The sequence below is a fragment of the Narcine bancroftii genome, chromosome 5 (assembly GCF_036971445.1).
Source record: "Narcine bancroftii isolate sNarBan1 chromosome 5, sNarBan1.hap1, whole genome shotgun sequence".
NCBI classification, from domain to species: Eukaryota; Metazoa; Chordata; class Chondrichthyes; order Torpediniformes; family Narcinidae; genus Narcine; species Narcine bancroftii.
The window spans coordinates 171,423,340-171,438,256 of record NC_091473.1 but is presented as its reverse complement, the minus strand read 5'-3'; the positions used below and the strand labels follow the sequence as shown (position 1 = coordinate 171,438,256).

The 14,917-nt window shown below is 37.4% G+C and overlaps 1 protein-coding gene across 7 annotated transcripts in view; it reads right to left on the bottom strand.

Annotated features, from left to right (window-relative positions):
* Positions 1-2,610: 2,610 nt before the first annotated feature.
* The window catches only part of wnk2 (WNK lysine deficient protein kinase 2), a 189,606-nt gene continuing 177,299 nt past the window's right edge, over positions 2,611-14,917 (bottom strand). For 6 of the 7 annotated variants that reach the window (XM_069939761.1, XM_069939760.1, XM_069939757.1 and 3 more), the window contains 3 exons: positions 6,246-6,287; positions 5,338-5,612; positions 2,611-4,510 (listed from right to left, as the gene is read on the bottom strand). In XM_069939761.1, coding sequence (XP_069795862.1) covers positions 4,157-4,510; positions 5,338-5,612; positions 6,246-6,287 — 671 coding nt within the window. In that variant the 3' untranslated portion in view covers positions 2,611-4,156. The remainder of the gene's footprint in view (positions 4,511-5,337; positions 5,613-6,245; positions 6,288-14,917) is intronic. The other variant, XM_069939759.1, reaches the window with a different exon arrangement.

Genomic DNA, 14,917 nt, shown 5'->3' with positions numbered 1-14,917 from the left:
ACATCCCTCCATATTCATGTGTCTATATCCATAAGCCTCTCAAACACTACTAATATATCTGCTTCCACTATTAGTCATGACAGCCTATTCTGGCACCTACCACCTTCATTATATTTTTTTCTTTCCACTGCCGTAGCAAAGAGCTAGACCTTCTGCTGACTGGCAAGCTGCTGCTTATCAGCTCCTGTCTTGCCATCAGCAGTACAAGTGGCAAAAGTTAGAGAAGGAGCTGTGGGGATTAAGGACAGCATTTGGGTAATACCAGAACAGAACGTTTAGAGCTGTGGAAAGAAATGCCATAGTTTGAAGTATCCAGCCAAAAATTAGAGATAGGCAAACAAAAGTGATCTCACTAACCTGGACAATGAAGTTGAGGTTGGGAAATTGCACGGTTGACAGTATTAAAGCCCTACAGTTGCTTGGAAGAGAATTTCGTGAAGGTTGTTTTAATGTGATGGTTGGCATCAAGACCTCACCAGAGATTTAAACATGCAGTTGAATGAAAAGGTGGGTAGAATGGGGAGGTAATGTGTTCAATGGCAAAATAGGAAGAATGTAATTAAGCCAGAAAGGATATTGTCTAGATTGGAGGGCTTGAGTTACAAGAAAAAAAAAATGGATAGTTGGATCTGTTTTCCCTGAAATGAAGGAAGTGGAGATGATCGAGGCATACAAAGTTGAAACATAGGTAAAGGAGGGAGCCAGTATCTCTATCCAATAGTAGGCGAGCCTAAAATTAGAGGACTTAGTTTTAAGGAGAGAGGATGGAGGTTTAAAAATTGAATGTTATCTGAAATGAGTTACCAGAGGAAGCGGTGGAGGCAGGAGGTCATATTTAAAAGACATTGGACAGCTAATTAAATGAATAAGACAGAGATCAGTGGAGGCTAGTGGGATAAGTATAGGCATAATGATCACGTTCAAAGCAGTGGGCCAAAGGGCTTATTTCTATGCTGTACCTCTGACTCCATAAAAGGCAGGGATGGGAGGTTCCAGATAATGGTTTGGAGAACTGGGTGTTGATGACACTTGTCAAAGGCAAGGTGACAGCAACAGTTGCTTCGGGAATCCTTTACAATATTGTCTAGCATGAGAGTTCGGTGACTGGGTTGGATCAGAATAGAGAGATGTGGTTAATGGAACAGGAGAGAAGAAGGGTGAAAAAGGAGCAGACACATGTTCAGGTCAAGGGCTAAAAAATAAGTGAATTCAGGGGATGCCTTGCAGACCACTTAGGGAGAAATGGGGTAGATCATGATTTCAAAGGAGCAGCTAACTCTGCCTATCTTGACAACATCCTGCTGAACCTCCTCTGCATTCCCTCCGGCATAGTCACATCATTGCTATACTGTGGTGACCAAAACTGCACACATAACATCAAATACAACTGAGCCAGTGTTCTGTAAAATAGCAACCTAACATCCCAATTCTTCGGATCTATATCTCAACTATGAAGATGAGGATGCCATGGGTTTATTTCACCACCTTAACCACCTGTTTTACCATTTTCAGGGAAATGAAGACTGAGACCCTGAGTTGTCTGTTCATCAACATTCACCAGTGCCAAACATTTGAGATAAGACCTACCTCCATTTTTCCAAACTCTTCCCAAATGCATCACTTCACACTCGTCAGGATTGAATTCCATCTCTTGCTGTTCTAGGTCAAGGAAGATCATGTAATTTACTTGCACTGAATTGCAGGAGGAGGAACGTTTGAAGTGCCATCTTCCAGATAGAATAGTAAAATTAAGGACATCAGACTGTTTTGATGGTTTTAAAAGATCAATTTTGAGAACGTGATCCTCGTCAGATATTTTGAGAAATATTTTCCACTTAATACTAAAAGCATATTAAATATGATTCAATTCTAATTGCTGAAGACAAGCAGCTACAGATGCTGGAATGTGGAGCAAAATAAAAGGTTCAGTCCTGGTGCAAGATCTCAATCCAAAACATTGACCACAGGCACCATTCAACCTGCTGAGTTCTTCCAACTGTTTATTTTTTTGCCCCTCCTTCTATTTGCTGTTGTGCATTATTGTTTTGTACAAATTAAATACCATCTTTACCACAGGTTGATTTAGTCAATGTTTGTAAAGTGGTCCAAGGTACTTGCTTATTGAAGCTGGTTTTCTTTAGTAGATGCAAATTAGTGCTTAGCCTGAAGTCATAAAAAAGTGGGAATAAAAGGTTGAAGTACAGGATACAATAGTGCAAATTTTGTGGTGTTTATCTTGAAACAACTAGATGAGAGTTTAAAAATACCATAATGGCAAGTTGTGAAAACAAATTCACTGCACTCTGGTAATAACTAGAAAATTGACTCTTAAAATGGATTTGGTTTGTTAACATCAAACTAATAAGGCTAAATAATCGTGAAGAAAACCCTTCTTTTCCCCAGTAGACGTGTCCCTGGTTACATGCTGCAGGACAGACTCTCATGGCATTCAGGGAAATTGTAAATTAAAATCAAGTCCTCCGCATCATTGACAAAATCTATGAAAGAATTAAAATAATAAATGAAAATTATTTTCTGTTTCTATGAGTGTCGATAATTTAATTAGATTTTTGTTGTGTTACGCAAAAAAATACAATTGTATGTAGAAAGTCAAGCACAAAATAGGTTTTATTTATATCCTTAAACAGTTACAATCTGTGATTTAAGTGCCACTGACCATGTCAGTTAAACAAAGAAAAGCTATTTAACAAGCAAAGCAATCCATATGTTCTTAGTGCAAGCTTTAGATGTCTGATTGCTGTATTTTCCATTTTTGCTCATGAAACATAGACACAAATAAACGCAAGATACAAATAACAGAAATCTCTTACTCCAAGAAATATTTTGCCAAGGCAGATAACTCTGCACAATGTTCTATAAAATTCCAATTCTAACCGAATTGATGGAATATTAAAGGGTATAAACTAAACAAAAATAATTTAGATTGGTCATCAGAAGTACAGTTACAATTCTTCACAGTTTGGCAGCACAAGTCATCTCTGCCTTTCAGCATGTAATATAAAATATTGCAGGAAATAAACCAGAGCAGTGGATGTTCAAAATTTAATTCATAAAGTATTGCATCTGTCTGCCTTGTCTCTTTTGCCTCAATGCTCCATAGTGTTCTACTTAGTATTTTACCTATTCATGAGGCTTAATACAGATTTATTCCCTTTGCCAAATAGACATACAGTTTACTAAAAATGCAACCTGTATGCCAGGTAATGTACAATTTGACGAAACAAATTAATAAGTCATTCTGTGCTACCTCTGAAGTACATTCCTTCCAGTCAAATCTGTTCATGGTCAGGTAAAGATAAATAAATGATGCCCTTGAAAACCAAAAGATAATATGGAAGACAAAACAGATTGTTGCGCCATGTTAATACTATTGGTAAATTTGCAATTCAAACCAAGTTCAGTGCTTCTCCAAAACAATTCCACAACATGGATGAGTGTATGTGCAGATACTGAAACACAGCAGATAAAGATTTTTTTAAATTATTTTTCTCCTAAATAAATTTAGAATCAAATTTATCAAGTTTTCCTACAGAAGCAGTAGATTGAATAGCAGCTAAATCATTTTGTATGCATGTGATATTAAGTCCTTGGGAAAGGGAGACAATTCTAGCAGCATTTAGTTACCCATGTGGCAAAGACAGTAAAGCAACAAATAAATACTCATTGTTCTTGTGCAGATTGCTAAATTACCCATCCAGCCTTTCATAACTAGACTAAAATATGTCCAACGGACCACAGTAGAAACTTAAAAACCCTTCCAAACATTTCTTTCCAGTGAAAACTGAAAAGCATAATCAAGGCACTGTACTCCTGCAGGGTTAAATATATCTCAATGTCCATTCAAGTAATGAAACTTAGTTTAGTGTTAAATATACAAAGCAAAATATAAAGTGTCCAAATTGCAAGACAAGAACACCCAAAAACTATCAAGCTTTCAGCAACTTTGTGAAAATATTTCACAGTGATTGCTCAATGTAGTGTATGGCTATGTGCAGTAGCAAGCCCACTCTGGCTGCCAATAATATTCAGCTATGATCTGATTTAATTCCATCTGTATAAAGAAAGCAGTTAGATAAAACATTCTCAAAAATTGTTTTCCCCATGCCCTTATTATTTCAGATTATTTACAACAAAGCTAAGTAGTCCTCATGTTGGACCCAGATGGGTTTAAAAGAGGTTTCTGGAGTGGTACTGGAAACATCTGTAGGCCACCTTTGCTGAAAGATGGAAATGAAGATATTCCTTGAGTATTTAACATCCCAGGCTGTGATGTAGAACTTGAGATACCTTGCCATTGTACACCGTATAGTGGTGTTGGGATCACTCCACCATACTGACACAGAGGCAGCATATAAGCAGGTACTGTACCAAGAGTAGGAGTAGCTGACATTCCTGGTGGTATTGTTGATTTCCCTGGTGGTAAAGCAGCTGATGCTGGACATGTCACTGGAACAGAACATTTTCTCATCTTCCCTGGTGCAGCTATTCGCTAAAGTGAAAAAAAAGTTCTTAAATATGTTTGATAAACTAAGAATAATGCTATAATTCCAAACATACAAACATATAATATGCTTAAGATGCATATCATTTAGAAAAGACAAGGGCAAAGTGAGCAGACTAGTTTACATCCCAGCAATCCCGGGGCAGCATGGTTGGTATAATGGCTAGCACCACGCCTTTACAGTGCAAGTGATCAGGACCTGGGTTCGAACCCCGCGCCATCCTATAAGGAATTTTTACATTCTCCCCATGTCTGTGTGAGCTTTTACCGAGGGCTCTGATTTCCTGCCACCGTTCACAATGTATGGGAGGGGATTGTGTGTAGGTTAATTGGATGTCGATTGGGCACCACAGACTTATGGACTGAAATGGGTGTATATCTACATTTTTTTTAAATTAAATTAAAATTTAAATATCCTACAGCTTCATCTTCTGTAAAATGTACTTTTCAGAATGCTAAGTTTTTAGTTATCATTAAGAGTGTATCAATATTTTTACTGTCTTCTAAACATTTAGGAAAACAGTTAAAATCCTAGCCAGAAAGGTTTGACCTGGAGATTGTCAAACAAAGTCCGAGCAACTAAGTTAATGTAGTGCATTGAATGTGAAACAAAATGCAAATAAGTACAGACAATTCAGGTAATACTGTATAAAGGTTTTTTCCACCCCCCCCCCCCCACCAGAATAAACAATTTAAATACGTTTGTAAAATATATTCTAAAATTAAATTAGATTTGATGTCTTATGCCTGAAATTTAAGTCAACTATTTGCAAACATTTCACAGCATGAAATAAAAATGCAAAGCTTTCACTCACATCAAGCTTGGAGAGTTTCTGCCTAACTTCCATATCAAACCTATGTTGGTTCTGCTTTAATTGATTTAAAGAAGGCTTGAATTGTGCAGCTCCCACTGCTTCTTTGGTCCAGTCATCTACAAGCTTGTGTAGGTCATCTGTAAAAGTTCCCTTCTTGTTGTTACTGTTGTTGGTTTGAGTGTGCTGTTGCGGTGGCCGCTGCTGTTGGGGCTGAGGCTGGGTCTGGGGCAGGACTTGCTGCACTGAATGATTTGTACTACTGCTACTTGCAGACCCTGGGAAGAAAAATAAAATGTACTGATTTGTAGCACCATATAATTTTACAGTAGAAGTCTGAAAATCTGGACTGCTTGAGGATGGGTCGGTCCACATTTTCGGGCAGTACTTTTAAAGTTCAAATTTAAGAGGAATAAAGAGATGAATAGACAAATTTTGAGTTTATTCATTAGCAAATACAGTATGTTTCATTTATCAAAATGAGCAATTTTAAAGAAATACAAAGTGGTCAATTGTTCTCACCGTGCATCTGTGGCAATAATGCATGTCATGCACACAAAAACCTGCTAAGTTTGAGTGTTTTCGAAAAATCCAGATTCAAAGTGGGGGGGGGGGGGGGTCCCGGATTTCTAGCATCCAGATTTTTGGACTTCTACTGTAACTGCAAATAAATATAGTTATTAAAACAAACTGAAGAAATCAGTAAAGGGTAGAATGCGGCCACAAATTAAATGATCATATCCATAATGCAAACACATCACCAGAAGCACATGCATTTGTATTGAGGCAAAATGATGTGACAATCAAACCTAAATTGTAAAACAAGCGCCACAATAAAAATTTCCATCAAATATTAAAAATAAAGCTCATGCTGTATAGAGAGAAGAACAGAACAATAACTTGATAGTTACTACTGCGATCTTTGCCTAGGCATAGCCGTTTCAGAGTAGACCCTACAAAGTAAAATGATAGAACAGGAAGAGTTAGGCCTTAAACTATTTAAAAACAACCATAAAGGGAAAGGTCAGATAATGCAGTACAAAGTCATTCATATGACTGCTTAAAAATTCAGCAGTACACATATAAAGACATTAACAGTCTAATCTCGTTACTTAATTTGAAAAACTAATGAAATTCACCGTGCAGCCACACCAAATTTTGTATCTGTGAACTCTGGAAGAAGTCAAATAATGATCGCTTTTCTTTTCATGTTAAAATGCATATATTGTTGCAGAGTGTTTTTTTTCTTTTCCATTAATAAAAAAAGCTCGTCTCAAAGAAAATAGGATTTAAATTTTTTCAAATTTAAATGGAAATGCAATTCCTCAAAAAATGAAATTGTAAAAAAATACACAAATTTCAACCAAGAAAATAATCTCACATTAATTAGAAAGGAATGGGGAGAAGAAAATGGTGCAAATTGACTAATTTAGGTTGCCAGAGTTAAGAATAATCTAATTGGTCTGACTGCACACAAATTGTAACATACATTTTTATAAAGATATATTGTTCTGGAGGTCAGTGGCCATTAAATGTCAATGAGCAAAAGTCACAACACTTAAAATTGCATTAATAATAAAAATAAAAATAATTTAAAAATCTATTATGGGGAACATTTACTTTCTATAATAGATTCCTTTCCTTCAAACTCTCAAAATATTGTTTTTCTTTTAAATGGGTTCCAGAAAGCAAATTTATGCTCTCAAAGAAATATTGCTGATTTTAAACTAATAACTTTAAAGAAAATTTTTCACAACTTAATCAACATGAAATCAGATGTACGACTGATGAATGCCAGGTATAGTGGTAGAGATTGAAGTGAAAGAAAGTTTTCAATACATGACTCAATTCCAGCTCAGTAGAAAAATATAGCACAGAAAGCAGGCCATTTAGCCCTTATAGTCTGCGCCAAACCATCATTCCTCACGTCCCACTGACCTGCACCTATTCCATAATCCTCCAGACCTCTCCCATCCATTTATTTATCAAATTTATTCACCACATCAGATGGCAGGTCATTCCACACTCCCACCACTCTGAGTGAAGTTCACCCTAATGTTTCCCCTAAACCTTTCCCCTTTCACCCTAAAGCCATGTCCTCTCATACTTATCTCTTCTCATCTAAGTAGAAATAGCCCACTCACATTTATTGTCTATTCCCGTCATAATTTTGTAAACCTCTATCAAATCTCCCATCACTTTTCTACACTCTAAGGAATAAAGTCCCAAACTGTTTAATCTTTCCCTGTAACTCAACTCCTGAAGACATGGCAACATCCTAGTAAATCTTCTCTGCCCTCTTTCAATCTTACTGATAACCAGAACTGCACACAATACTCCAAATTTGGCCTCATCAATGTCTTATACAACCTCACCATAACATCCCAACTCCTGTACTCAATACTTTGATTTATGAAGGCCAAGATGCCAAAAGCTTTCTTTACAACCCTGTCTACCTGTGATGCCACTTTCAGCAAATTATGTATCTGTATTCCCAGATCCCTTTGTTCCTCCGCACTTCTCAGTGCCCTACCACTTACTGTGTATGTCCAACATTGTTTTGCCTTTCCAAAATGCAACACCTCACACTTACTTGTCTGCATTAAACTCCATCTGCCTTTTTTGGCCCATTCTCTTAGCTGGTCCACATCCCTTGCAAATCTTCCTGACTGTCTACAGTGCCACCTATCTTAGTGTCATCAGCAAACTTGCTGATCCAATTCACCACATTATCATCCAGATCATTAATATAGACAACAAACAACAGTGGTCCCAGCACCAATCCCACTGATCAAAGGCCTCCAGTCTGAGAAGTAATCAACCACTTCCACTCTTTCTTCTCCCATTCAGCCAATTTTGAATCCATCTTAAAACCTTTCTGTGGATACCTCATGTCTGAACATTTTGAACTGACCTCTCATGTGGGACCTTGTCAAAAGCCTTACTAAAGTCCATGTAGTCAACATCTACAGCCTTTCCTTCATCTATTTTCTTGGTAATCTCCTTGAAAAACTCTTAAGATTTGTTAAGCATGACCTACCACACACAAACCCATGCTGAATATCCTGAATCAGCCCTTGGCTATCCAAATACTTGTATATCTGATCTCTCAGAACACCCTCCAATAATTTACCTACTACTTACATCAGGCTCATTGGCCTATAATTTCCTGGTTTACTTTTGGAGCCTTTTTAAAAAAAAACAGAACAATATGAGCTACTCCCCAATCCTCCGGCACCTCCAGCAAAGTACATTTGAAATATTTCTGCTTAAGCCCCTGTAATTTATATACTAGTCTCCTGTAAGGTCAGAGGGAATATCACATCAGGCCTGAGGGATTTATCCAGCTTTATTCACTGTAAGGCAGCAAGCACCTCCTCCTCCTTAATCTCCCTATGTTCCATGTCATTACTACTTTTTTCCCTTCCTTCCTTATACACTGTGCCAGTTTCCTGAGTAAATACTGATGCAAAAACTGTTTAAGATCTCCCCCATCTTGTGAGGCTCTACAGAAATATGACCACACTGATCTTCTTCCAGGGGACCAATTTTATCTCTTACTATCCTTTTATCTTAACATACTTGTAGAAATCCTTCAGGTTTACCTTCACATTATCTGCCAAAGTAATCTCATGTTTTCTTTTTGCCTTTCTGATTTCCTTCTGAAATATTCTCTTACATTTTCTACAGTTGTCTAGTACCTCATTTGCTCCTTGTTGCCTACACCTGCTATACACCTCTTGCTTCCTCTTTACCAGATTGTTAATATGCCTCACAAACCAAGGTTCCCTATGTCTGCCAACCTTGCCTTTAATCCTGACAGGAACATTCAAACTCTGCCTCTCAAGATTTTGTCTTTGAAGGGCTTCCACTTACTGAACACATCCTTGCCAGACATCATCTTATCCCAATCCACTCTTATTAGATCCTTTCTTATTTCCACAAAACTGGCCTTTCTTCAATTTAGAATATTTTTAAAAACTATATTAGTAAGCATTGAGACCATATGGAATGCATTGTACTTAAAAAAAAAAAAATCTGGATTTGGTTTGTGCGACAAAGGTAAAATTATATGCATTTGTCATCATTAGAAAATGAAACCAAGACCAACATCTGGAATTCTGCATGTGAGAAGTTGAATTTGTCAGGACTGATTTTGAAGCCTGACCACTGTGTATATGATGCATTCTCCACGCAGAACCAGTGTGATGAGAACTTAAAATATGCATAAATTTATTGCAGCCAAGTTTGTTTTAGAACATTACAGCACAGGCTCTTCAGCCCACAATGCTGTGTCGACCCATGTAAATCTACTCCCTAACAATGTAATGTACCCTGACCTCACACTTATAATTGTCTATATCACAAGATTTTTTAAAAAAGGGATATTAACATCAATATTCCAACAAACCTTTTCCCCAAAACACCTAATTTTACATTGACTTCCTGACTGACAGAATTTAATGAAACACAGCAGAAACAGGCCTTTCAGCTCAACTTTCCCATGCTGACCAAAATATCCCACCCACCTACATTTAGCCCATATCCCTCAAAACCTATCATGTATCCATCCAAATATTTCTTAAATATTGCAATAGTACCCGCCTCAACCACCTCCTCTGGCATCTTGTTCCTAGCACCCACCACCCTCAGGTTCCTATTAAATCTCTCCTCCTCACCTTAAAAACAATATCCTCTGGTTACAGATTCCCCTACTCCAGGCAAAAGATGCTATGCATTCACCTGATCTATTCATCTCATAATTTTGTACACCTCTATGAGATCTCACCCATCCGACTGCACTTCAAGGAATAAAACCTTAACCTGGTCAACCTCTCCCTAAATCTCTGAGTCTTGCTCAACCTCTCCCTTATATTTTATCTCATGGCCCTCTGATATTCCCATAAATCTTTCCTGCACCCTCGCCAGTTCGAGAACTTTATTTTTTTCCCTGTAGCACAGTGACTGAAACGGAATGCAATACTCCAAACGGGGCCTCGCCAATGTCTTGTACAACTGCAACATGAACATCCAACTTCCGTGCTCAATACTTTGACTGATGAAAGTCGATGTCTTTTTGACCACTCTCTCTAACTGTGATGCCACTTTCAAGGTACCTAAATTCCTTAATTCTTCTGCTCAACAACAGTCCCCCTATCCAAACCATACACTGTGTAGGTCTTAACCACGTTAAGACTTTACAAAATGAAACACCTCACCTCCATCAACCATTAATTTCTCTGCCTCCCTGCCCAAGATCCTGCTAAAATATTTGGCAACAGGCTTCACTATCTACAATACCAAAACAGCATATTTCGACATACAATATTTTATTCTTCAATACATTTGACTGCTCAAGGCAATTTGATGGAAACATTATTGTTGGCGCTAGAATCTTCACTGAATAAATGCCCTAAGAGATAAATAAAAAATGTATATTTGCCATTGATCACAAGATACTGACCATTTGGCAAACGAACTGTCTTTTGTGAGTTATAATTACTATTATTGTATAGAAAACTTCATATCTAGCTCTGTGGTATCTGATCCAGTCACACTTAATGCAAACAGTATGCATGAGATACAGGGGTTCAAGTCCACCAATGGACAGAAGAGTGTGGTTATAATCAAACTTTAGATCCCTTCCAGAAATAATTATTGGTCACTACATAGCTTGCTTTGTAAAGTCAATTGGATTCCTATAAAGCAGCAAAATGCTTGTAAACAATAAGCTCATACCCACAAAAAAACTTTACAGTGAAAAATCCAAGATATTCACTCAACGCGATTTTAAATGAAACCACTCTATTTAGAAATGTGATGTTTGACATAGTGCACAAGTTCTGGTATATATATATACATATATATATGAGTGGCCAAGAGAATTTACAGTACATAAACAGATCATTTGACCCTACAACTTTGCAAATCCATTCCTTTTTTCATCTCATCAATCAGTCTTCTTCAAATGTGGTTTTCCCCAACATGTCATTTTAGTTGCTCCTTCTGGTACCTCATTCCACGCTCCAACAACTCTCAGGGTAACAAATTTTGTTCTGCCTTTCCTATTTGATTAATAGAGATCATGTGTGAATGTTCCCAAGCTCTGGAATTGCCCTCAATTGAAATTACTCCTTCTTAGGAACTCCTTGGAATGTAGGAAGTCTTGTTTCTGCTCTGTTCTGTTTTGAGGTCTAGGATTGCTAAATGAGGCCAATGTTGAGAACATAAGAAATAGAAGCAGGAGTCGGCCATCAGGCCTGTCGAGCCTGCTCCACCATTCAATGAGATCATAGCTGATCTGATCATCGACTCAACTCCACCTACCTGCCTTTCCCCATATCCCTTCCATAAATGGTACAGGTTGTGGCTGACAGAGGGAACTGATGGTCCATTCCTATCTCCACTTATGCAGAAGATTTTCATATCCTATGTATAACCTTGATACTCTTGATACCATCCTGAAAGCTCCTTCTCCATTTTGTGCAGTTGAGGCAGAAATTCTTGGAATAAGGTGGAAATTGCTCCTCCTCAAGGATGTTTTGAGCATCCATAGAATCTTTTCAATCTCCATCTATTAATCCCTTCTCATGATATTGGTTTGAATAAAGAATTGTTTCAGGAGTCTAATGTTGGGTGTGCTAACCACATAAGCTGTGTGTAACAGGGGCTCAATATTGGCGATGTAATTAAATGTTCCACATCTACCCTTTCAAGGTCATTTCTCAGCACTCTTTTAAAAAAAAAATCTTATGGATGACGCTGTAGTTGTAATTCCAATCCTCCTTAAGCAATATTTCTGGAGTCCCAAGCAAAAATGAACAGATGGTTATTGGGGGCATGAATTCAAAATTGTACATTTACAGTTTAACTTGCTGTACATTCATTTTATACACATTGTTGTTTTTTATTAAACAGCTTTGCTGTTTATCACAAAATAAATTGAAATCTGATCAACATGTTGTCTCTATTTTGCAGGTGATAATGTTCATTTGAAACAAGGCTACCTGCACTGTTATATGAAAAGGTAGCAATAACAACAAACAAATTCTTGTAATTCTTTGAGATGGTAGTCAAACTATTGAATGAAATCCAATAATTCAAAGATTTTCATAAAGAATCAATTCAGTTATGTTCAAAATTAACAAAATCAAGCCCATATTTTCCATCAAATTTACTCATGAAAAATTGATACATAACCTTCATATTTTAAATATCTTTTTTGAATTATTAATAGGTAACCATATGAGAAATGAAATTGAACATGTTTAGCAGTCTTTTAAAGGTGCAGTTCAACTTTTGATCACGATTTAGATACTAATTTAAGAAGATTTTCAAGATTTGGGTTTGAAAACTTTCTTACTAGTTTTGTCAACTAAATAAGATGTTTACTGTTAAACCTTTCAAATTCATTTTGTTGTTTGAGCACTGCCAAATTATAATTGCATATCCATGCAAGTCTGAAATCTTTCTCAATGAAGATGTTGATGAATTGGCATATCTTGCAAAAGTAGATCCATTTTCAGAGAAAGCTGTTAACCTGTGAGAACAGTAATGTGCCATTCATTATCTCCCATTCCCCTGAAAATGCAAACATATTGATTAAGGTTTTCAAACTAAATCCTGAAAAGGATTCAAATCATTTTACTTTTCAAAGAAACCTTGAGGTGATTTATTCTCTGTTTTGTTCATTTTCATTGATAATTGTCTGCTTTATTTTATCCAAATGGAAAATTAGCAACTATGTTAAGCCCGATTATACATCTTAATGGCATGGTGAATGACTTTGTGAAATTCACATGATTTGAGTTATACTTAATTATATGGTCTTTCACAGTACAACTTGAGTTGCAAGTTTGAGATAACAGGAAATGTAGGTCTCTCTATGAAAAGTCACATCACTGGACACATCTTAGGAGCTAACCTTAATTATAATGATCGAGCAACATGCAAGGGAGAGACAGAAGGGACTCCATCTGGGGGGTGGGGGGGCAGAAGGACAGTCTGTAAAATATGTAAAAGATTTGATATGGATACCATGCTATTGGTCCTTGACAAGGTTGGCAGAAAAGTTAAATGGTTATTTTATCGATTCAAAAGGTCTTCAAATTGAATAAGGATGAGTTTCATGCTGTTGAGTTCTCGTATATCAAAGCAAACAAAACTCCACTTTCCTAAACATGTGCAATTTAAGTTACCTAAGGGCTCATTTACATTTATTAAAAATTATAGATAAATTCTGCCAAAAACAGTTAGCCTCTCTTGTTTTCACTTCCAGCTTTTTTCTCAAGGCCACAAAATACGATCCAACATTTGAAATTTTGCACAAGGAAATGTAGCTTCCTTGTGTTGTATTTTAAGGTAGGATCAGAGCTTAAATTGCAGAAGCAATCCTTCTGCAGGCAGTCCCCAGATTACGAACGAGTTCTGTTCCCAAGTCTGTCTTTAAGTCGAATTTGTAGGCAAGTCAGAACAGGAACATACAATTCTTATTTAGCGTCAATTAGTCAAATGTTTGTCTTGGTCTATGTACTATACTATCCTATCCATTCCCCTTCATTACATTGTAGACCTCTATACGGACACTCCCCCTTCCATACAACCCCCATCCCAGCCATCATGGCAAACAAACTCAGCCTTCTCACAATGGCAATACTGCAGCCGAGGCAACGCAAGGCAAATCTGCTTTCTCTCCAGTGCAACATGATTGGAGCAGCACACAAGTCTCCAGCTGCTGTTTAGCTGATGTTTAAACTGATACCACTGGCTATCTTGCACTTACAGAGGATACCGAGAGAGTCATCGAAACCTTGGTATAATGTCATCCCAGAGGAAAGGCATTTCAGATGAAAAAGAAACTGTACACTCTTTTGTCTGTGCACAGAAACAGTGGTTCTGCTTTCTGTGCTTTGATCTTGGAAGGTGATTGAACCCGCAATCTCTGACACAAGCTCAGGTGCCTCCACACCTAACGTGGGGCGACTTGAAGGGTATGCTGGGGTGCCTTGAATGTGAATTGGGTGGGACTCCTGTGTGTGGCTGTCGGGCCCTTCTGGGGTGATTTCCAAATGATTGGATGCAACAGGTTATTTCACTTTTTTTTTGGACACTTTTTCCAACCAGTTGAAGGGACTTCATTACCAATTAAGGATCATGAAACCAGCACATGTGGGAGTGTGAGTGAAGTAGGCATCAAGGGAGGCAAAGTGATTCAACTTAAAATGGCAGACAGCATTCTCCTTCCTCGAGCCGAAAAACGCTGAAGCCGTGCATAGCCCGTTCGTAAGTACAAGTTGTCTTTAAGTCGAACATTCGTATCCCGGGGACTGCCTGTATTGAAAGGCAATATATATTTCACATAAATATTATAGACCAAATGACCTCCCTATGCTAAAAATTCAAAGCTCCTCTGTAGCTCAGAGAACTATATTCAAGGAACCCTTTTTCAGTCTTTCCTTAGTTTTGAAGAGTATTATTGCATTGTCACAATCTGAAAACCAAAATTCCTGTGACAATTCCAAGTTCATCCCACAGCACAACTGATGCTTGAATCTCAAATATTAATAACAAGTGCATCTAAAGG